General features: G+C 51.6%; 3 protein-coding genes across 3 annotated transcripts in view; all 3 read right to left on the bottom strand.

Moving 5' to 3' along the window:
* Window positions 1-343: 343 nt before the first annotated feature.
* srsf10a (serine and arginine rich splicing factor 10a) lies at window positions 344-6,788 on the bottom strand. Its single transcript, XM_056592760.1, has 6 exons — window positions 6,135-6,788; window positions 4,480-4,584; window positions 3,475-3,578; window positions 3,188-3,374; window positions 2,392-2,442; window positions 344-1,652 (listed from the first exon to the last, which is right to left on the bottom strand). Exons 1-6 carry the CDS (start codon window positions 6,197-6,199, stop codon window positions 1,394-1,396), a joined length of 771 nt encoding a protein of 256 aa, XP_056448735.1. The 5' UTR covers window positions 6,200-6,788; the 3' UTR covers window positions 344-1,393.
* Window positions 6,789-6,876: 88 nt separating this feature from the next.
* Window positions 6,877-9,778, bottom strand: fabp10a (fatty acid binding protein 10a, liver basic). Its single transcript, XM_056592761.1, has 4 exons — window positions 9,632-9,778; window positions 8,524-8,696; window positions 7,457-7,546; window positions 6,877-6,964 (listed from the first exon to the last, which is right to left on the bottom strand). Exons 1-4 carry the CDS (start codon window positions 9,696-9,698, stop codon window positions 6,914-6,916), a joined length of 381 nt encoding a protein of 126 aa, XP_056448736.1. The 5' UTR covers window positions 9,699-9,778; the 3' UTR covers window positions 6,877-6,913.
* Window positions 9,779-10,921: 1,143 nt separating this feature from the next.
* The window catches only part of myom3 (myomesin 3), a 29,645-nt gene continuing 19,108 nt past the window's right edge, over window positions 10,922-21,458 (bottom strand). The window contains exons 17-26 of the mRNA XM_056592265.1: window positions 19,473-19,540; window positions 18,774-18,884; window positions 17,990-18,077; window positions 17,814-17,852; window positions 16,146-16,251; window positions 15,292-15,455; window positions 14,268-14,304; window positions 13,442-13,464; window positions 12,950-13,005; window positions 10,922-12,084 (exon numbers count right to left, since the gene is read on the bottom strand). Coding sequence (XP_056448240.1) covers window positions 11,815-12,084; window positions 12,950-13,005; window positions 13,442-13,464; window positions 14,268-14,304; window positions 15,292-15,455; window positions 16,146-16,251; window positions 17,814-17,852; window positions 17,990-18,077; window positions 18,774-18,884; window positions 19,473-19,540 — 962 coding nt within the window. The 3' untranslated portion in view covers window positions 10,922-11,814. The remainder of the gene's footprint in view (window positions 12,085-12,949; window positions 13,006-13,441; window positions 13,465-14,267; window positions 14,305-15,291; window positions 15,456-16,145; window positions 16,252-17,813; window positions 17,853-17,989; window positions 18,078-18,773; window positions 18,885-19,472; window positions 19,541-21,458) is intronic.

Here is a 21,458-nt window from a genome sequence, read left to right as displayed (position 1 = left end):
CCATTTAAACGGCGGTCCCCACACAAACACCCGGTTTATAACCATCCAATCGGTTAATCATTTAAGAGATCCAGTGACACTAAATACAACAGTTTAGTCTTAGCATTGTGCTCCGCGACGTCGTGGCTATCACAACAGCTAGCTGTGACCCGACGGAGTACAACGGGAGCGCGTGACGTCATCAAGTGAATGGAGTCTCGGTGAAATAATGTGGAAGCCGTCTCTTTCGAAAGTTGTCACAATTGGCGTCCCCAAAAACTGCTTGGTCTGTCTTGTACTTAAAATGGTTACATTTCGGCGTTTGTGTGTCGTTTCGAAATGTAACCATTTTAAGTACAAGACAGACCAAGCAGTTTTTGGGGACGCCAATTGTGACAACTTTGTAACACCAAGAAATGTCTAACGGCGACAGATGCTATTTAGGGATAGTCAGACTCCACTATGGTGAGGACCTCGTTGTCCTGCTACTATGACATGGCTGAGTCATGTGGGGGGGGAAGGCCAAACTGACCTTTCAGAAGATGCCTTCAGACAGACACCTTCACGACAGTGACATGTCAGACGACATTTGGAATAGCTACCATTTTGCTTACAAGGCAGTGAATCCTATGCATTACAGTATTTACTGCAGCAGAATTATAAACAAAATCATAATTTGGATCCATCGGTGGTTCTGGGGTACTCTGTAGGATCCAGAGTGTCTCAGGGGAGAAATGGCTGTTAAGTTAGGAACCACTGATCTACTCCGTAACCATTGGGACAAGATAACATGAAATTAAATGATACATTTTTATTAGAATACTCAAGTATTCTACTTCTGAGCAGGTGGAAACGGGTCGATACTCAATACTTGTCATTAAAGTCAATACTCTATCATTTTTGAAAACTAACAAATTAGTACGACTTGTTTGTTACAACGGACGCTGTCTGAACTGAAGCAATGGTATTTTATCTGAAACAAGACTTTCAAGTCCAAGAAGTTCAAGCCGATCTTTGAATTTGTCCATTTATTGCCAGATACAGAAAGCATTGAATACAAGTTCAAGACCACGTTCCTCCCAAGACGCTACGCACACTTTGCACGCAAAGAAGTAGAAAAAACAGATTCAATGCTTTGTACTCTACTGAGTCGAACTACTAGAACCCAGATAGAACCCAACAGAACAAACTAAACAGAAACACGGTAAGTAGAAAAATATCACTTTGGTGAACTGCGACCACTGTCGTCACACAAAAAAACCAATTAGACCAAATAATCCTGACTAACGTCCGGTCGGCTCCCTAACTAGTCAGCTCACCGGGGGCCACGGAAACTAAAGATGTCTGTGGAGGTCGGCCAGGCCCCTAGCGACCTGGCCCCCTGCCAACAGACACGGCTAAAAACACTGGGGGGTCAGCGGGCGTCTGCCTCGCGCCCCGCCCAGGACCGGGAGCGCGAGCGGGAGCGAGACAGGGAGCGGGAGTAGGAGCGCCGGGAGCTCTGCTTCTGGCGCCCCCCGGAGGAGGGGTGGAAGTCCTGCAGCGGGGTGGCCGAGCGGGACGGACTCTTGCGGGCCTTGGGCCGCTGTCTGGCGGGGGAGCGGGAAGCAGAGCGGCTCCGGGACCCGGGGCCCTGGGGGGGTCTGTGGTGGTCCCGGGGGGGGCCTCTGTACCTGGGGAGAGGGAGGAGTCAAGAGGAAGAGGACGTTGGGGCTCTGTCACACCAAAGTTGTACCGGGGGAGAAAATTGTACCGCCTACGTAATCCAAACCTGCCTGGCAACGGACGATCGCGTCGAACGATGACGTGGGAAGGTTCATGAACATTCGCGCTCGTTCATTGAGCGTCACAAGACGAAATAACATGAAACAGACGACACTTATTTTACAAATTACATTTATTAGCGTTGCTAACTTGTATTTAATTGTTTAATCGCATTTAGCTAGTAAACTGAGTGTTTTAACACAAGCTAGCTAGACTATGATACACTTTAAACACTCAGTTTACTAGCTAACTTTAATACAAGACAAATATCAAGTAAAAACAAGTGTTAGCTGGTTTATGTTATTTCGTCTTTGGCAATATGAGCGAGAATGTTTTTTGAGACCTGCCTGGATACGGACCATCATGTCGAACGATGACTTAATATTTCGAACGCGGATTACGTAGGAGGTACAATTTTCGCCCCGGTACAATTTTGGTGACAGCTCGCACCAACAACCTTTCGACTGGGCATAAAAAAATAAACATTGAGGTGGTCATCAGGTAGGAGGGGATTATTTGGTGGCATTTTCATACAAGGGACCGTTCCTTAGAAGCTCATTTGTCAATGAAACAGCCTACGGACATGACACTACTGTAACTGTTCGACCCTGGTGTTCCAACGGTTCTCTGGTGTGCTGGCAGACCTACCTCTCCTGGTCAGGGGGCGGGCTGTGTCTGTTGCGGCCAGCGGAGCGAGACCTGGAGGGGGGGGGGGGGGAGTAACTTTAGTCCAGATCTGATGTTACGTAGGGATTTAAATGACGCTTACCCTTTTGATATCTCCACGTACATTTGTATATTCATAGTCACAATTAATTCTTGTTGTTCCGATACCATTTTTTCCAATTCCTGAACTATAGTATATACCGATGTAGCATCTATTGTTACTACAAACAGCACTTTTTCTCATTGAAGGGATGCCTTACGATGACGGCAATGGATATAGTTAGTTCACTTAACGTCAACACGTTATTTTTCTCTCCAGGTAAAAAGGTAATTTACATTTATAATTATTATAACATGCAGAGCATGTGCTTGACATGGTCTTTGCGGTCAATGAGCTAGTCATGTGATGCATTGGGCCGGAGAATAGACTACCCTCCAGGCCGATACCGCATTGTAGAAAGGCCCGGAGAAATGTCCGATGCTGGCATCTATCGGAACAACTCTAGTGACATAGCCGAATCAACACTCGACTTATGATGACTTGGTAAGGATAAATAGTTATCTTAGTAAGGATGAGTCATTGTGTACATCACGTGACCTGGTAGGACAGACCTGAGTGTGGGGTTGTGATGGCGTTAGTGGGGATGTGGGGTTTTAGTGACGTTATGGCGTTATGATGGTGTTGGCGACGTAGTGGCGTAGTTAGTGTCGTTGTGGAGGTGTTAGCAAGTGACACTTGACTAGTGGCGGCGTGAGCGACGGCGTCGTCGTGACTCACTCTCGGGGGCTGTTGGACCTGCGCGGGCGCCGCTCATGGCCGCGGGCGTCTCCGTGGCCGCGGCTCGGCGAGCGCCGTCTCTCGTAGCTGCGGCTCCGGGAGCGTCTCCTCCGGCCCTGGCGGTCGCCGTCGTCGTGGCGCGAGGACCCCCGGGGGGGAGAGTCCTTGGTCTTCATCTGGTTGGGCGCTGGAGGGAGAGGAGGGAGCGGCGGTGAGCCACGCCAGCCGGGGTTAGCCGGCTAGCGGGGCTCACGCTGGCTTCATGAGGGCGGGAGGAGGGTGCGTACTCTTGCGGTCTCCCTGGGCGAACTGGATCTCGATCTGACGGCCGCAGACCCACTTGCGGTCCAGGTTGTGGAGAGCGTCCTCCGCGTCGCGGACGTCCTCGAACGTGCTAGGAGGGTTAAGGCTTTTGGTGGCGGCAACACAGGAGCCAGACACTAGGATCTGCTGTAAACCCTGACGTCTTTACAGCGTCGGTCGCCTGCTGTCGACAGGCAGTCAATCAGACAGTTTGAGCGGTGGGTTCACTAAGGACCACAGTGTGTGGATCAATAAGTTCACTGGAAGGGAAAGTCTGATTGGCCAGATTGGAGTGATTTAGGTGTGAAGAGACAGTAAGACAGTATGGAGTGGTAGAATCCTAGAGATGGGATTGGGTAGGATACAAAACATTTGACTTGTTACCTTTAACATGCTTGACCTTTGACCTTGACCTTGTGCTTGCTCTTTATTGGCTTGGCAGAAGAACTTGACTTGTTTCCTGCTTGTCTTTGCCCCATAAACTCTTTTCTTTCATTCTTTCTTTCTGTTCCTTGGGCCCATCTCTCTCTTTGTCTTCATGCTCTTGGTCTTAACGGGGCTACTCTAAACTGGACGGCTCCAACTGTATCTTTACCATCTCTGAGGCAACAACAGAAGAGATCAGGGTTAGCACGTCGTCCCACCGCAGGATGCTACAACAACAGTCAACTTCCTCTCGTCGCACTAACATTTACATTTACATTTATCCAAAGCAACTTACAATAAGTACATTTGTCAGGAGAAAGAAACAAGAAATACACCACTGTCGGTACCGAAGATGTACTACTGAGCACTTAAAATCGCTAGGTTAACCCATTCCCCGTATACAACAGAGATAGCTAGGATAAGATGGCAAAACATGATCATATCTACAAATATAATCATACAAATCAGACTCGGCGATCTCCTTCCTCTGGGGGAGGAGACGCCGGTCCCTGTGAAGCAGAAGGTCAGCTCTGTGTTCAACCCACCACGGGGAGAAAGGATATTGGATGTAGGCGAATCCGCGGGGTCGGCGGTGGTAGAAGTCGAGCGGGATGTAGACGTCGACTATCGGGCCATAGCGAGCGAACTCACGGCGCAAGTCCTCCGGCCTGGATGCATGGAACAAGACATTAGAGATCCCATATCAAGCCTTTTTAGACTTGAAATTGCATGGGGGGGGGGGGGGGACTACTAGAATAGGGTAACATGCCTGTTTGTTAGAAACACCCCTCATTATTTACACTTCATTTCTGCAAAACCAATTTCAAATTTAAAAAAGTCTGTTTTGTATCATGTTTCTTTAAGACCCCCTCCTGATTTGCCCAGTCTGCTGTGATTGGTCGAACGTGTTGTGCGTGTGTGGGCAAATTCCCAACCTCGAAAAGTTGTAAACATTGTGGGTAACCGGGAGGCGGGACCAATCCACTTCAGCACCGCCCACTGCACGCTGACGTCACAGCGTTACGAAAGTAAAGTTTGAGCACGAACAAGCTGTGCACTTATTGAGGGGCGTTCTCGGTGGAAAAACACCCCCTGCCTCGGATTTAGAATTTTCTGGCTTAGCATACGTAATACATGTATACACGTATAACAGTCTAAGGCAAAGGTCGAAAAGCATGATATCACCCCTTTAATGTTAACCATGCAGGCTGCAGACCCAGGGGTTCAACACCTCATGTCAAATGGGGGTTTCCAGATACCTCGTATACCAGCCGCATGAGTTGCAATGTGGGAAATCGCGGCTTTTCCCCGAGGCACGCCGCTTTCTGGTCGTAATATCTCGGGATTCTGAGGGTCCAACGAGTTCAGTGGGGCGACCGTACGACTCGACAAACAAAGATGGCTGCGCCCGTAATGAGATGCATTTTCTTTATATTTGTACCACGTTGGACATTTTAATGTCGATTTGAAATGCTCTTACACACGATGAAATTGCTGCTTAATCCGGTCACCAATTGGTGTATTGCACGGTCTTGCTGTGCGTGCAATACAATGTCAAGTTGTGTCGTTTGTTTTCGAGCTGGGTTAGAGGCTAATGTAGCTAACAATAACCCAGATATCCACATAGACAAATGGGAACGCTATAAGTAAAAAAAAATACGTCACAAGAGCAACTAGTAAGGGCGGTATATGACGAGGCATCTCGAACACACCATAATAAGTCCGCCTCGGCCATCGGTTGACACTCACAAATATTAGACACTTTAATACTGTATGTGCATGGATCCATCTTGGACAAAAAACCCTTGGGCCGATTCACAGTTCAAAGTTAAATTCACACGACCCTGAGGCGCAGAAACCCAGAGCGACAGAGATAGGCACAACACGCACGATGAGACACATCATGACTTCATGTGGATCACAGCAGCAGCGTTATCGAGGAGCTACGTCGGGTTTACAGAAAAACGACAAACAAAAGCTCGACCCGCACATGCGCAGATGAGCCCCTCCAGCATGGCGACACCAGAAGCAGAAAGAGAGCAGAATGTAGTTTGGCTGCAGGGAGAAAGACCTAAAGGGGCCACATGTCCCCTAGTCTGACCTCTGACCCCTCAGACGGCTATATTAGAGCTCGGTCCGCTCGGGTATCGAGGTCTCCATTATATCGAGGTCTCCGCGGCCTAGTGAGGTTCTATAAAGACCCGTCGGCTGGACCTACCTGGACTCGTCCGAGATGTTCCTGACGAACAGGGAGCTGTTGGGGGGTCGGAGGTACCTCGCCATGTTTCTGAATGCTCTGTACGCGGAGCAGGGACTGGGTTAATGGAGTCCGGTTCCTCGTTAAGGAGCCTTCGTGCTACAAGGGCCAGATGAACGCTGAATCCACTGCGCATGCGCTTTTCAGGCTTTAGGGGCCCCGCCCACTTACCCCATAACGTCAACATACTCCTTCAGTAAACACAGTTTATGTACCGATGTTCATACATATTCATATTTATATGTATGTATAAAGATGTATGTTTTATATGAACATATATTTAATAATCTATTTTGAAGAAGATCATTTGATTCTCCCCTTTCTTCGTTAGAATTGTCCGTAGAATACGTCGATGTCCAATCTAACTGCGAGTATTATTATTATGATTTATTATCATAGTATATGACACATGAGCACAATTTCCTTGAAATCCATTGAGTTCCCTAAATGTTCGGTTTTAAAAGGACAATCTGTGTGACCGGAATCCGAGGTTTCCCAAATCTAATCCGGACATTGTATACGTCCTAAACGCGATCAGTTCCCCCGTTGGTTTGCGTTTGGCGCACCCTGGCGGACCCTGGCATATACTGCACATGGCCTTTATTACTGACCTGTGCACACTGCACAGGGCCTTTACCTTGACCACTGGTCTGTGCTGCACAGGGCCTCTATCACTGGCGTTAGGAGACAAATGACCCACACGTTTTGGGAGGCAATGGCTTTTATTTACATAGCTGAGTTCACATCTTCCTGCTCTTCCGGACCAGGGTGGTGGATCCCATGGTCAGAGTCTGGAGGGGAACAGGAGAGACCACCATTCATATTGGGACACATGATATCACACTCTGCTGAAGTTCACACACGTTAATTAGTGATAGCAGCAGTGTGTTATTCATAGCAGCGGTCAGCTGTCCAGAAATAATCCATTGCCCTAATGGACCAACCACAATCAAGTATTCAACAAAGCGGAATGTTTGTGTGTGCGCGTGCGTTTGTGTGTGGCTGCATGTTTGTGTATGTTTGTGCATGTTCATGTATGTATGTATGTTTGCGTGTGTGTTCGTGTGTGTGTGTGTGTGTGTGTGTGTGTGTGTGTGTGTGTGTGTGTGTGTGTGCATGCTTCTATGTTCATGTGTGTATCTGTGTGTTTGTGTCTGTGTGTGTGCATGCTTGTATGTTCATGTGTGTACGTGTTTGCGTGTGTGTGTGTATGTGTGTTTGCGTGTGTGCGCGTGTGTGTGTGTGTGTGTGTTTGCGCGTTTGTGTTTGTTCAGGTGGATCACCTCGATCATCTCCCCTCCCTTCAGCTCTTGCACGTGGCAGAACTTGCCGGTGTTGCAGACCATCTTGCCCTGGTCCATGGTGACTGTGCACTAGGAGACACGCCACGACTCATCATTAGTGTTCATTCAACATGATTGTATCAAAGGTTCCCTTAAAGGTACATGTCACGTTGTACACATGAAGTGACACACATCAGGTCAGAGATAACTCATCATCTACTACATCAGGTCAGAGATACCTCATCATCTACTACATCAGGTCAGAGATACCTCTTCATCTACTACATCAGAGGTCAGAGATACCTCTTCATCTACTACATCAGGTCAGAGATACCTCTTCATCTCCTACATCAGGTCAGAGATACCTCTTCATCTACTACATCAGAGGTCAGAGATACCTCTTCATCTACTACATCAGGTCAGAGATACCTCTTCATCTACTACATCAGAGGTCAGAGATACCTCACCATCTACTACATCAGAGGTCAGAGATACCTCTTCATCTACTACATCAGGTCAGAGATACCTCTTCATCTACTACATCAGAGGTCAGAGATACCTCTTCATCTACTACATCAGGTCAGAGATACCTCTTCATCTACTACATCAGGTCAGAGATAACTCATCATCTACTACATCAGGTCAGAGATACCTCTTCATCTCCTACATCAGGTCAGAGATACCTCTTCATCTACTACATCAGGTCAGAGATACCTCTTCATCTACTACATCAGAGGTCAGAGATACCTCTTCATCTACTACATCAGGTCAGAGATACCTCATCATCTACTACATCAGGTCAGAGATACCTCATCATCTACTACATCAGGTCAGAGATACCTCTTCATCTACTACATCAGGTCAGAGATACCTCATCATCTACTACATCAGGTCAGAGATACCTCTTCATCTACTACATCAGAGGTCAGAGATACCTCACCATCTACTACGCCAGAGGTCAGAGATACCTCTTCATCTACTACGCCAGAGGTCAGAGATACCTCCTCATCTACTTTATTTCCCTTTCTCTACCAAAGTCTTTCTCATTGGTCGGTCCTGCTGGCTACCTTGATCTTCTTGCCGTCCATGGTGGTGATTTCCGCCTCCTTGCCGATGGTGAAGGAGTTGGTGATGGACTTCCCGGGCGTCTTGGAGGTAATGACGAAGTCGTTCCCACTCTGCTGGATCTCCGTCACTGGCTTGATGTCCTTGGCGATCTTGATGATGTCATCGGTCAGACCTGGTGGAGGCGGGCCGGTGAGAACGTACTGAGAACCGACCTGAACCTCCTCAAGATGAGAGGAACCGATCCACACAGACCAAGCACCCTGTCATTGAGTCCCAGTAACAGAACGGAACATATTCGTTGTGTAAGTAGAACGGCAACGCCCAGCAGGACGATTTGCTGGAATGTGTTCGGTTCTGTTACTGGTACAAAATGAGAGACATAAGAGGCAGAAGAGTTCTTAAGTCTCAGAGCTGATCTACGATCATCTCAAACGTTGAAACGACAGAATGAAGGCAGGTTCCATGCTGGGCAGCAGGAGAGGAGGAAGGGAGGAGGAGAGGAGGAGAGGAGGAGAGGAGGAGAGGAGGAGAGAGGAGAGGAGCAGAGGAGAGGAGGAGGAGGAGAGGAGGAGCAGAGGAGGAGGAGAGGAGGAGAGGAGAAGAGGAGGAGGAGGAGAGGAGGAGAGGAGGAGGAGGAGGAGGAGGAGGAGGAGGAGGAGAGGAGGGGAGGAGGAGGAGGAGGAGGAGGAGGAGGAGAGGAGGAGAGGAGAGGAGGAGGAGGAGAGGAGGAGAGGAGGAGGAGGAGGAGGAGAGGAGGAGAGGAGGAGGAGGAGAGGAGGAGAGGGAGGAGGAGGAGGAGAGAGGAGAGGAGGAGAGGAGAGGAGGAGAGGAGGAGAGAGGAGGAGGAGAGGAGAGGAGGAGAGGAGGAGGAGAGGAGAGGAGGAGAGGAGAGGAGGAGAGAGGAGAGGAGCAGAGGAGAGGAGGAGAGGAGGAGGAGGAGAGGAGGAGAGGAGGAGAGGAGAGGAGCAGAGGAGGAGGAGAGGAGGAGCAGAGGAGAGGAGGAGCAGAGGAGCAGAGGAGGAGGAGGAGAGGAGCAGAGGAGGAGGAGAGGAGGAGCAGAGGAGAGGAGGAGCAGAGGAGGAGGAGAGGAGGAGCAGAGGGTCTCACCCATGGCCCTGAGGAACTCCTCGTAGTTCTCCTGGGCGTACACCTGCCACGCTCCGCTGAAGGCCATGTCCGTGGGGTTCCTCTTCACCGGGAGACGGGGACGACTGGGGGAAGATCAGCACAAAGTGGAGGGCCCCTCCAAGAGGGGCAGCCTCATATAGTGGGGGCCGGGGCCCGGGTTAATGAGCAGCCGGCCCCTGGAGAGGGCCCGATGTTTGAACAACCGCAAGTTCACTGGAGGGGGCGGGGTGGTAGGTTGGGTTCCCGCCGAGCCAAGGGGCGCCGCTGGGTCCAGTGTGGCCCTGGAGGCCCCCGGAGGCTCCTGTGGTTATCAGTAGTTATGCGGAGGTTAGGTTAGTGGACCACGGCTGGTTAGTGGAGATGGGGGAATGGGTGAAGGCTTCAGATTGTGTGGATGAGCGTGTGTGTATGTGTGTGTGTGTGTGAATGGGTGAAGGCTTCAGATTGGGTGGATGAGTGTGTGTGTGTGTGTGTGTGTGTGTGTGTGTGTGTGTGTGTGTGTGTGTGTGTGTGTGTGTGTGTGTGTGTGTGTGTGTGTGTGTGTGTGTGTGTGTGTGTGTGTGTGTGGCCCCAGTTGTAAGAGACATCAGTGCAGAGATGTCGTCATGAATGAATCCCTGAGATCGTCAGGGGAGAAAGTCTGTGATCTGTCGCTGGGGGAAGCGTGGTCTCCCTCTTTATCTCTGGGGGGGGGGGGGGGGGGAGCAGGCCGCCCGCGAGGTCATCAGCCCCGGGGGCGGGGGTCGGGGGGCGGGGGGCGGGACTCTGCAGAAACACTCTCTGCTATTGGCTGAACACTGAACTGGAGCCGGTGGAACGCGGCACGGAGCTCCAACACCTCACTCCCTCACTCCCTCACTCCCTCACTCCCTCACTCCCCCACTCCCCCACTCCCCCACTCCCTCACTCCCTCACTCCCTCACCCCCCCACCCCCCTGACTCCCCAAAGGGTCCATTTCTTAGGCTGACCTTTGGTTTGACACTAGAGTTTATTCTAGTCTCCTGGGATCTCAGAGGGGCTCCCCTTTAGAGGCAGAGGAGCACACCACACCAAGGGCCCAGGGGCTCCCCTTTAGAGGCAGAGGAACACACCACACCAAGGGCCCAGGGGCTCCCCTTTAGAGGCAGAGGAACACACCACACCAAGGGCCCAGGGGCTCCCCTTTAGAGGCAGAGGAACACACCACACCAAGGGCCCAGGGGCTCCCCTTTAGAGGCAGAGGAACACACCACACCAAGGGCCAACCTTTAGAGGCAGAGGAACACACCACACCAAGGGCCCAGGGGCCAACCTTTATCAGAACAGCGCTCACCTCGCTAACACACCATGGCTGCCATCAACCCGGAGGGAGAAAAACACCTTTTAGGACGCAATGTTTGGTTTAATTTTAGAGTATGATCAGGGGAAAGTACAGGCAGCAAAGTTATACAGAATACATTCAGTGAGACGATTGGTGAACACGATTCTTACAGGGACACTTTCACATTGTTGGTGGTTAAATCAAAGGTAACAAAGAAGGGGAGTGACCTTTGTGGAGTGTTTATACTGCCAGGAGAGGCCAAGTTACACTGCAATGCACTGGATGAAGGGGTTATGTCTGCAAGTCTGCACGTAAAGCTGCTGCTCATTAAAACCACAAATCATACTCTCTATCATAACATGTTCAACTACGTCACTGTTTAAAACCTCAAACTTGATATCATAACATGTTAAACTACGTCACAATTTAAAACCACAAACCATACATTATTCATAACATTTTATAGTACGTCACAATTTAAGTCCTCAAACCATACTTTATATCATAACATCTTAAACTACGTCACAATTTAAATCCTCAAACCATACTTTATATCATATCATGTTAAATTATGCCACAATTAAAAACCACAAATTATACTTTCTATCATAACATGTTAAATTATGTTACAATTAAAAACCACAAATTATACTTTATATCATAATATGTTAAACTACTTCACAATAAAACCTCAAACCATACTTTAGATCATAACATGTTAAACTACGTCACAATTTAAAACCACAAACTCTTCTCTTCACTCTGCCCCTGCAGGCCTCGCCCCCTCCAGGCCCCGCCCCCTCCAGCCCCCGCCCCCTCCAGGCCCTGTGGACCCTCAGAGGGTGGGGGTTCTAGAGGGTCTCACTCCACCCTGAGGGCGTTGGCGGGGGGTGTCTCGCCCACCCCGTACACGCTGACCGTCACCTGTGCGGTCTCGCCGCCGTGCGGGTTCAGCACGCGGACGGTGTAGGTGCCGGAGTCCTCGGCGGTCACCATGGTGATGGTGAGGGCGCGGCCGGCCCCCTGCTGGGCCGTGCTGTAGGGGGGGCTCTCCGGGAGGGGGACGCCGTTCCTCAGCCAGGTGGCCTCGGGGGGGGGGTCCCCCTCCACCAGGCAGGTCAGACACAGGGACTGGGGGGCAACGGGACGGGGGTCACTGAGGGCGCCCTCATGGCCACTGATCTCCATCACACTCATCATCACTGCCTTAGGAAAGGCTGTAGCGCCTGGCCCTTTAAGAGCGCAGTGCACCTGTGTGAGTTAGGCTCCTCCCCTACCTGGCCCTTTAAGAGCGCACTGCACCTGTGTGAGCGAGGCTCCTCCCCTTACCTGGCCCTTTAAGAGCGCACTGCACCTGTGTGAGCGAGGCTCCTCCCCTTACCTGGCCCTTTAAGAGCGCACTGCACCTGTGTGAGCGAGGCCCCTCCCATACCTGGCCCTTTAAGAGCACACTGCACCTGTGTGAGTGAGGCTCCTCCCCTTACCTGGCCCTTTAAGAGCACACTGCACCTGTGTAGAGCGAGGCTCCTCCCCTACCTGGCCCTTTAAGAGCGCACTTTCCCTGTGTGAGTGAGGCTCCTCCCCTACCTGGCCCTTTAAGAGCGCACTTCCCCTGTGTGAGTGAGGCTCCTCCCCTACCTGGCCCTTTAAGAGCGCAGTGCACCTGTGTGAGTTAGGCTCCTCCCCTACCTGGCCCTTTAAGAGCGCAGTGCACCTGTGTGAGTTAGGCTCCTCCCCTACCTGGCCCTTTAAGAGCGCACTGCACCTGTGTGAGTGAGGCTCCTCCCCTACCTGGCCCTTTAAGAGCGCACTGCACCTGTGTGAGTTAGGCTCCTCCCCTACCTGGCCCTTTAAGAGCGCAGTGCACCTGTGTGAGTGAGGCTCCTCCCCTACCTGGCCCTTTAAGAGCGCACTGCACCTGTGTTAGTGAGGCTCCTCCCCTACCTGGCCCTTTAAGAGCGCAGTGCACCTGTGTGAGTGAGGCTCTTCCCCTTACCTTTCCCTCCATGATGGCCACGGTGTCCGGTAGGCCCTTGGTGACCTTTGCCCGCTCTGAGGAACACACAACCGGGTTCTAGTGAGTGGACCGATCCATTAAGGGCTAGGGGTTCTAGTGAGTGTACTGATCCATTAAGGGCTAGGGGTTCTAGTGAGTGGACTTATCCACTAAGGGCTAAGGGTTCCAGTGAGTGGACTGATCCATTAAAGGCTAGAGGTTCTAGTGAGTGGACTGAACCACCACGGGCTAAGGGTTCTAGTGAGTGGACTGATCCATTAAGGGCTAGGGGTTCTAGTGAGTGGACTGATCCACTACGGGCTAAGGGTTCTAGTGAGTGGACTGATCCACTACGGGCTAAGGGTTCCAGTGAGTGGATTGATCCATTAAGGGCTAAGGGTTTTAGTGAGTGGACTGATCCATTAAGGGCTAAGGGTTCTAGTGAGTGGACTGATCCACTAAGGGCTAAGCTGAGGGCAGAGGGCTACTCACTTCTCTCTGCCACCGCTGCTCGCCTGGAGGAGGAACAAAGACACAGTTATCACAGTTATCCTCAAAGCACTTCATACTGGACCTCCGGAGGTCGATATCAGGCTGTTTGGAGGGGAAGCCCTCAGCATTACAGCCAGCACTGAAGGGGTCCTTCATACATTCAACAGACTACCATTGGTTGCAGTCAGCAAAGAAGAGGCAGAACAACCAGAACATCAGCAGCAGCCGTTACATCAACCAGCACAACTAGTACTTATTGATCCAATTTTGATGAGTAACACCTTAAATGGATTTATTCATTTTTAACTTCTGTTAATCTATCATCAGGTTGTTCATAGAGAACAGCTTGTTAGTTAGGGGTTAGTCATCTAGGGTTAGACAGTCCTCTATGTGAGGGGTTAGACAGTCCTCTATGTGAGGGGTTAGACAGTCCTCTATGTGAGGGGTTAGACAGTCCCCTATGTGAGGGGTTAGACAGTCCTCTCTGTGAGGGGTTAGACAGTCCTCTCTGTGAGGGGTTAGACAGTCCTCTATGTGAGGGGTTCGAAAGTCCTCTATGTGAGGGGTTAGACAGTCCTCTATGTTAGGGGTTAGACAGTCCTCTATGTGAGGGGTTAGACAGTCCTCTATGTGAGGGGTTAGAAAGTCCTCTATGTGAGGGGTTAGACAGTCCTCTATGTTAGGGGTTAGACAGTCCTCTATGTGAGGGGTTTGACAGTCCTCTATGTGAGGGGTTAGACAGTCCTCTATGTGAGGGGTTAGACAGTCCTCTATGTGAGGGGTTAGACAGTCCTCTATGTGAGGGGTTAGACAGTCCTCTACTCACTTCATCCTCTGGTGCTCCTCCAAGGCCTCAGCAAACCCTGGTGACCGTTTCAGACAAGAGGAAGTCAACGTTATCGGTTGTCATGGCAGTAAAGTTTAAGCCGTTTGAATAGAGACAGGTGAGTCTAGATTCATGTGGAATATAAGAAACAACTGCTGCCCAACTAGTGGGCTCTAACCCTAACTCTCATCTGAGTGGACCAGCTACAGTGGGCCAAGTGTCTGGGACCCCCACCCACCTGGTCCCAGAGAGAGTCTAGAGGGGACCCCCCCACCTGGTCCCAGAGAGAGGCTGCTCTACAGGGGACCCCCACCCACCTGGTCCTAGAGAGAGTCTAGAGGGGACCCCCCCCACCTGGTCCCAGAGAGAGGCTGCTCTACAGCTGGACCCCCAACCACCTGGTCCTAGAGAGAGTCTAGAGGGCACCCCCCCCACCTGGTCCTAGAGAGAGTCTAGAAGGCACCCCCCCACCTGGTCCCAGAGAGAGTCTAGAGGGGACCCCCCCCACCTGGTCCCAGAGAGAGTCTAGAGGGGACCCCCCCCCACCTGGTCCCAGAGAGAGGCTGCTCTACAGCTGGACCCCCACCCACCTGGTCCCAGAGGGAGTCTAGAGGGGACCCCCCCCACCTGGTCCCAGAGAGAGTCTAGAGGGGACCCCCCCCACCTGGTCCCAGAGAGAGGCTGCTCTACAGCTGGACCCCCACCCACCTGGTCCCAGAGAGAGTCTAGAGGGGACCCCCCCCACCTGGTCCCAGAGAGAGGCTGCTTTACAGGGGACCCCCACCCACCTGGTCCCAGAGAGAGTCTAGAGGGGACCCCCCCCACCTGGTCCCAGAGAGAGGCTGCTCTACAGGGGACCCCCACCCACCTGGTCCTAGTGAGAGTCTAAAGGGGACCCCCACCCACCTGGTCCTAGAGAGAGTCTAAAGGGGACCCCCCCCACCTGGTCCCAGAGAGAGCCTAGAGGGGACCCCCCCCACCTGGTCCCAGAGAGAGGCTGCTCTACAGCTGGACCCCCACCCACCTGGTCCGGTCAGGTCCAGGTGGCGGGCGTGTCGGTCCAGGCCGTCAAACAGCTCCAGGGAGAACCGCCCCTGGTCGCTGTCTGCCGGGTCACGGAGGTCCACCCAGACCGCGTCCCCGCTGGACCCGGGCCGCGCTCGGGGGTCCTGATCCAGCCCCCTCCCCCTGGACACAGAGGCGGCCACAGACTCAGACCAGGCTCAGACCAGTCACAGACCAGGCTCAGACCTCCTGAGTCTGGTCTGAGCTTATAGGAGGGTTGAACCTCACTGAGGGGTTGGATCGGACTGGTCTGAGCCTATAGGAGGGTTTGAACCTCACTGAGGGGTTGGATCGGACTGGTCTGAGCTGGGTTCAGCCGTTGTTCATCAGCCTGTATTGGCTGAGCTCTTTGTGTAGACTGGTGTTGGTCTTTGCTACTGAACTCAGTATGTGCTGCATTTCTTCCTGGTATTAAAATGTCCGTTATCAATTCTGCAAAGGCCCAGCAGGGGGTGCTAGAACACTAGCAATCCAGTCAGCACCAAACCAGTCAGCACCAAACAAGTCAACAGCAAACCAGTCAGCACTAAACCAGTCAGCAGCAAACCAGTCACGAGCAAACCAGTCTGCACCAAACCAGTCACCAGCAAACCAGTCACCAGCAAACCAGTCAGCACTAAACCAGTCAGCAGCAAACCAGTCACCAGCAAACCAGTCAGCACTAAACCAGTCAGCACCAAACCATCAGGTTGCCTGTTGATTACATCAGGAGGGAAATCCTGATCAAGGCCATGATAGACGATGACATCATCCCATGGTGAAGCACGGTGTAGTGGAGCCGTGTGACCGGGGGGGCGGGGCCAGGTGTCTCACCTGAAGCTCCAGGTGGTCTTCAGGTGGGTCTGGTAGACCTTCAGGGAGCAGTAGAGTCTCAGACCCTCAGCCGTACCCTGTACCCCCAACGGACCTGCCGACAGGGCTAGGGCGAGAGACACCGCGTTTAGAGAGGGGCGAGAGAGAGAGGGGCGAGAGACACCATGTTTAGAGAGGGGCGAGAGAGAGAGGGGCGAGAGACACCACGTTTAGAGAGGGGCGAGAGAGAGAGGGGGCGAGAGAGAGAGGGGCGAGAGAGAGAGGGGCGAGAGACACCACGTTTAGAGAGGGGCGAGAGAGAGAGAGGGGCGAGAGACACCATGTTTAGAGAGGGGCGAGAGAGAGAGGGGCGAGAGACACCACGTTTAGAGAGAGGCGAGAGAGAGAGGGGCGAGAGACACCACGTTTAGAGAGGGGCGAGAGAGAGAGGGGCGAGAGACACCATGTTTAGAGAGGGGCGAGAGAGAGAGGGGCGAGAGAGAGAGGGGCGAGAGACACCACGTTTAGAGAGGGGCGAGAGAGAGAGGGGCGAGAGACACCGCGTTTAGAGAAAGACGAGAGAGAGAGGGGCAAGAGAGAGAGGGGCGAGAGACACCACGTTTAGAGAGAGGCGAGAGAGAGAGGGGCGAGAGACACCACGTTTAGAGAGAGACGAGAGAGAGAGGGGCGAGAGACACCATGTTTAGAGAGGGGCGAGAGAGAGAGGGGCGAGAGACACCACGTTTAGAGAGAGGCAAGAGAGAGAGAGGGGCGAGAGACACCGCGTTTAGAGAAAGACGAGAGAGAGAGGGGCGAGAGACACCGCGTTTAGAGAAAGACGAGAGAGAGAGGGGCGAGAGACACCACGTTTAGAGAGGGGCGAGAGAGAGAGGGGCGAGAGACACCACGTTTAGAGAAAGACGAGAGAGAGAGGGGCGAGAGACGCCCCGTTTAGAGAGGGGCGAGAGAGAGAGGGGCGAGAGACACCACGTTTAGAGCGGGGCGAGAGAGAGAGGGGCGAGAGAGAGAGGGGCGAGAGACACCACGTTTAGAGAGGGGCGAGAGAGAGAGGGGCGAGAGAGAGAGGGGCGAGAGAGAGAGGGGCGAGAGACGCCCCGTTTAGAGAGGGGCGAGAGAGAGAGGGGCGAGAGACACCACGTTTAGAGAGGGGCGAGAGAGAGAGGGGTGAGAGACACCACGTTTAGAGAGGGGCGAGAGACACCACGTTTAGAGAAAGACGAGAGAGAGAGGGGAGAGAGAGAGGGGAGAGAGACATGAGGTTTAGGAGAGAGACGAGAGAGAGAGAGGAAGGAGAGACAGACAAGTGGGCAGACAGGAAGGCAGGTATACAGACAGACAGGCGACAAGACGACAGGCAGGAAGGAAGAAAGGAAAGCAGGACAAAATACAACATGGAGGCTCAACATAGACCTCCTTCAGAGGGCCTGGTCCCTGCCACGGAGCTCCATCAGAGGGCCTGGTCCCTGACACGGAGCTCTGTCAGAGGGCCTGGTCCCTGACACGGAGCTCCATCAGAGGGCCTGGTCCCTGACACGGAGCTCCATCAGAGGGCCTGGTCCCTGACACGGAGCTCCATCAGAGGGCCTGGTCCCTGACACGGAGCTCCATCAGAGGGCCTGGTCCCTGACACGGAGCTCCATCAGAGGGCTGTATTAATGATGAACATACCGCAGTGTTTGCTGAGCTGCTGCAGAAACTTTTCAAACTCTGTGAACACAGAGCAGATCGGTCGGTCACGGTCGGTAACAGGAACAGGAAACAGACACACAGAGTCTTAATGAGGAGGGACGCTACGCGTATGGCCAAGAGGAGGAGGAGGAGGAGGAGGATGAAGAGGCTCTCACCCTGGTCCAGGAGATCCAAGGTGCTGGTGTCCTCTCCCCTCCCATCAGCCACCTGGGCCCGGTACGACCCCGCCGACCCCGGGGTCACCTGACACATCACACGGTACTGTACTGTACTGTTGTACTGTACTGTTGTACTGTACTGTGTATATAACTGGACTGTATGTCTATAAATACACTGTTATACTGTACTGTGTATATAACTGGACTGTATGTCTATAAATACACTGTTATACTGTACTGTGTATATAACTAGACTGTATCTCTATAAATACACTGTTATACCGTACAGTATACTAGACTGTATGTCTATAAATACACTGTTATACTGTACAGTATATATAACTAGACTGTATGTCTATAAATACACTGTTATACCGTCCAGTATACTAGAATGTATGTCTATAAATACACTGTTATACTGTACAGTATACTAGACTGTATGTCTATAAATACGCTGTTATAATGTACAGTATACTAGACTGTATGTCTATAAATACACTGTTATACTGTACACTATACTAGACTGTATGTCTATAAATACACTGTTATACTGTACAGTATACTAGACTGTATGTCTATAAATACGCTGTTATACTGTACAGTATATATAGCTACATACATACAGAATAAATACTGAACTAATGTTAATCTCTCTCTCTCCCTCAGATCTCTCTCTGCATACTTTGTACTTCACATTCACCTCAGTTCTTAACCCGGCTCCGTGGCTCTGCCACCCCATAATACCCCTGCAGGTGTCTGAGGGGTTGGTAACCATGGTTACCTGAGGGATAGAGAGCGTGCCGACCCCGGAGGAGGGGTCAAAGGCCATGGGGGTCTGCGGCCCCCCGTCCTTCCACCAGCGCAGAGAGCTGTCCTTGTTGAGGTTGGTCACCTGCGCACGCACACACAGACGCGCACGCACACACAGACGCACAAACAGAGACGCACACGCACAGACGCACGGACTCACACGCACAGACTCACACGCACACGCACAGACACACACGCACACGCACAGACACACACGCACACGCCCAGACGCACACGCACAGACACACACGCACACGCACAGACACACACGCACAGAAACACACGCACAGACTCACACGCATGCAAACACACACATACACACAATGCACACGCACGCAAACACACACAGACAGACACGCACATACGCACACGCAAACACACGCAGACACACGATGCACAAGCACGCAAACACACACAGACACACGCACGCAAACACCCACACACACACACCCACACACACACACACACACACACACACACACACACACACACACACACACACACACACACACACACACACACACACACACACACACACACCACCTCACATCAAATGCTTGTTTGTGTATTGGATAATGCGTTCCTAGTTATTGGTTTCGGGGCGTGATGATGCTGAGGGTGATGATGATGAGGAGGGGGGTGATGATGTCACCAGACGACGTAGAACTACCTTACACCTGATCACCAGTCCACACTCCTCCGTCACCTCCCAGGACACACCCTCCAGGAAGTACGGACCTGGACACAAAAACCCAACAGCCAATCAGTGGTCAGATATCACCTGATCAGAACTCAGCTATTCTCTGTAGCAACAGATCAGGACAAGATACTGAACGATCATATGATAACCTTCATCATATGAGGAAACACTCCATTCAGAGTCTAGAGTAGCAGATATAGGGCAGATTCAGGGTGAGATCTAGAGTAGATTCAGGGTAAGATCTAGAGTAGAATCAGGGTGAGATCTAGAGTAGATTCAGGGTTAGATCCAGAGTAGGTTCCGGGTTAGATCTAGAGTAGATTCAGGGTTAGATCTAGGGTAGATTCAGGGTTAGATCTAGAGTAGATTCAGGGTTAGATAGAGTAGATTCAGGATTAGATCTAGAGTAGATTCAGGGTTAGATCTAGAGTAGATTCAGGGTTAGATAGAGTAGATTCAGGGTTAGATCCAGAGTAGATTCAGGGTTAGATAGAGTAGATCCAGGGTTAGATCCAGAGTAGGTTCCGGGTTAGATCTAGAGTAGAATCAGGGTTAGATCTAGAGTAGATTCAGGGTTAGATCTAGAGTAGATTCAGGGTTAGATCCAGAGTAGATTCAGGGTTAGATAGAGTAGATCCAGGGTTAGATCCAGAGTAGATTCAGGGTTAGATCTAGAGTAGATTCAGGGTTAGATCTAGAGTAGAATCAGGGTTAGATCTAGAGTAGATTCAGGGTTAGATCTAGAGTAGATTCAGGGTTAGATCTAGGGTAGATTCAGGGTTAGATCTAGAGTAGATTCAGGGTTAGATCTAGAGTAGATTCAGGGTTAGATCTAGAGTAGATTCAGGGTTAGATCTAGAGTAGATTCAGGGTTAGATAGAGTAGATCCAGGGTTAGATCCAGAGTAGATTCAGGGTTAGATCTAGAGTAGATCCAGGGTTAGATCTAGAGTAGATTCAGGGTTAGATCTAGAGTAGATCCAGGGTTAGATCTAGAGTAGATCCAGGGTTAGATCCAGAGTAGGTTCCGGGTTAGATCTAGAGTAGATCCAGGGTGTAATCAGAGCGGTGAGAGATGCTCGGTGTTTAGTAACGTACGACAGAGCGACAGCTGTTCAGAGGGTCCCGGTGAACACCAGACTTTGAGCGGTGAGCCAGAGCAGCTCCTGGGTGAACGACCTCTCTGTCACTGACCTCTCTCTCTGACCCCAAGCTCACATGACAGCTGTGCTTCCTTTCCGTATATTATTATGGGCTGTTCTCTTCATCAGGGCAGGACAGTGAATCTAGTGACAGGGGTTCTGTCCCAGTGTCCACCACCTGAGCACAGTGGACCTGACCCCGTCACTGACCCGGGGTCAGATCCACTGTGTTCCCTCCCCATGTCCACCTCTAACTGAGCACAGTGGACCTGACCCCGTCACTGACCCGGGGTCAGATCCACTGTGTTCCCTCCCCATGTCCACCACCTGAGCACAGTGGACCTGACCCCGTCACTGACCCGGGGTCAGATCCACTGTGTTCCCTCCCCATGTCCACCTCTAACTGAGCGCAGTGGATCTGACCCCAGGTCCGCCACGAGGAAGTTATTTGAGGGTGTATTTGATTTGTCTAAAACTGTTCATGGAGTACGTGGAGGAGGTGGACTATTGCATCCTGATACTGTCAGCAATGCGTCGAGGTATTCCTTATTCGTGTTCTGTCTTCTGGTTCTTTAGTTCGTCCTGAGACAGATGTTGGGGTTCTCCTGAACATGAGACAGATGTTGGGGTTCTCCTGAACATGGGACAGATGTTGGGGTTCTCCTGAACATGGGACAGATGTGGGGGTTCTCCTGAACATGGGACAGATGTTGGGGTTCTCCTGAACATGGGACAGATGTGGGGGTTCTCCTGAACATGAGACAGATGTTGGGGTTCTCCTGAACATGGGACAGATGTTGGGGTTCTCCTGAACA

This window comes from Gadus chalcogrammus, chromosome 6 (genome assembly GCF_026213295.1).
Source record: "Gadus chalcogrammus isolate NIFS_2021 chromosome 6, NIFS_Gcha_1.0, whole genome shotgun sequence".
NCBI classification, from domain to species: Eukaryota; Metazoa; Chordata; class Actinopteri; order Gadiformes; family Gadidae; genus Gadus; species Gadus chalcogrammus.
This window is presented reverse-complemented; position numbering and strand designations above follow the sequence as displayed.

What these genes read in the sequence shown, in the direction of transcription:
- srsf10a (XM_056592760.1), bottom strand. Translation starts at nt 6,199, where the DNA reads ATGGCGAGGTACCTCCGACCCCCCAACAGCTCCCTGTTCGTCAGGAAC. An exon ending in CGCCCAGGGAGACCGCAAGA is followed by an intron (nt 3,375 to 3,474) that starts GTACGCACCCTC and finishes CTCTCCCTCCAG; the next exon opens with CGCCCAACCAGATGAAGACC. An exon ending in CCGCCCCCTGACCAGGAGAG is followed by an intron (nt 1,653 to 2,391) that starts GTAGGTCTGCCA and finishes CCCTCTCCCCAG; the next exon opens with GTACAGAGGCCCCCCCCGGG.
- fabp10a (XM_056592761.1), bottom strand. Translation starts at nt 9,698, where the DNA reads ATGGCCTTCAGCGGAGCGTGGCAGGTGTACGCCCAGGAGAACTACGAG. An exon ending in GGAGTTCCTCAGGGCCATGG is followed by an intron (nt 8,697 to 9,631) that starts GTGAGACCCTCT and finishes CGCCTCCACCAG; the next exon opens with GTCTGACCGATGACATCATC. An exon ending in TGGACGGCAAGAAGATCAAG is followed by an intron (nt 7,547 to 8,523) that starts GTAGCCAGCAGG and finishes CGTGTCTCCTAG; the next exon opens with TGCACAGTCACCATGGACCA.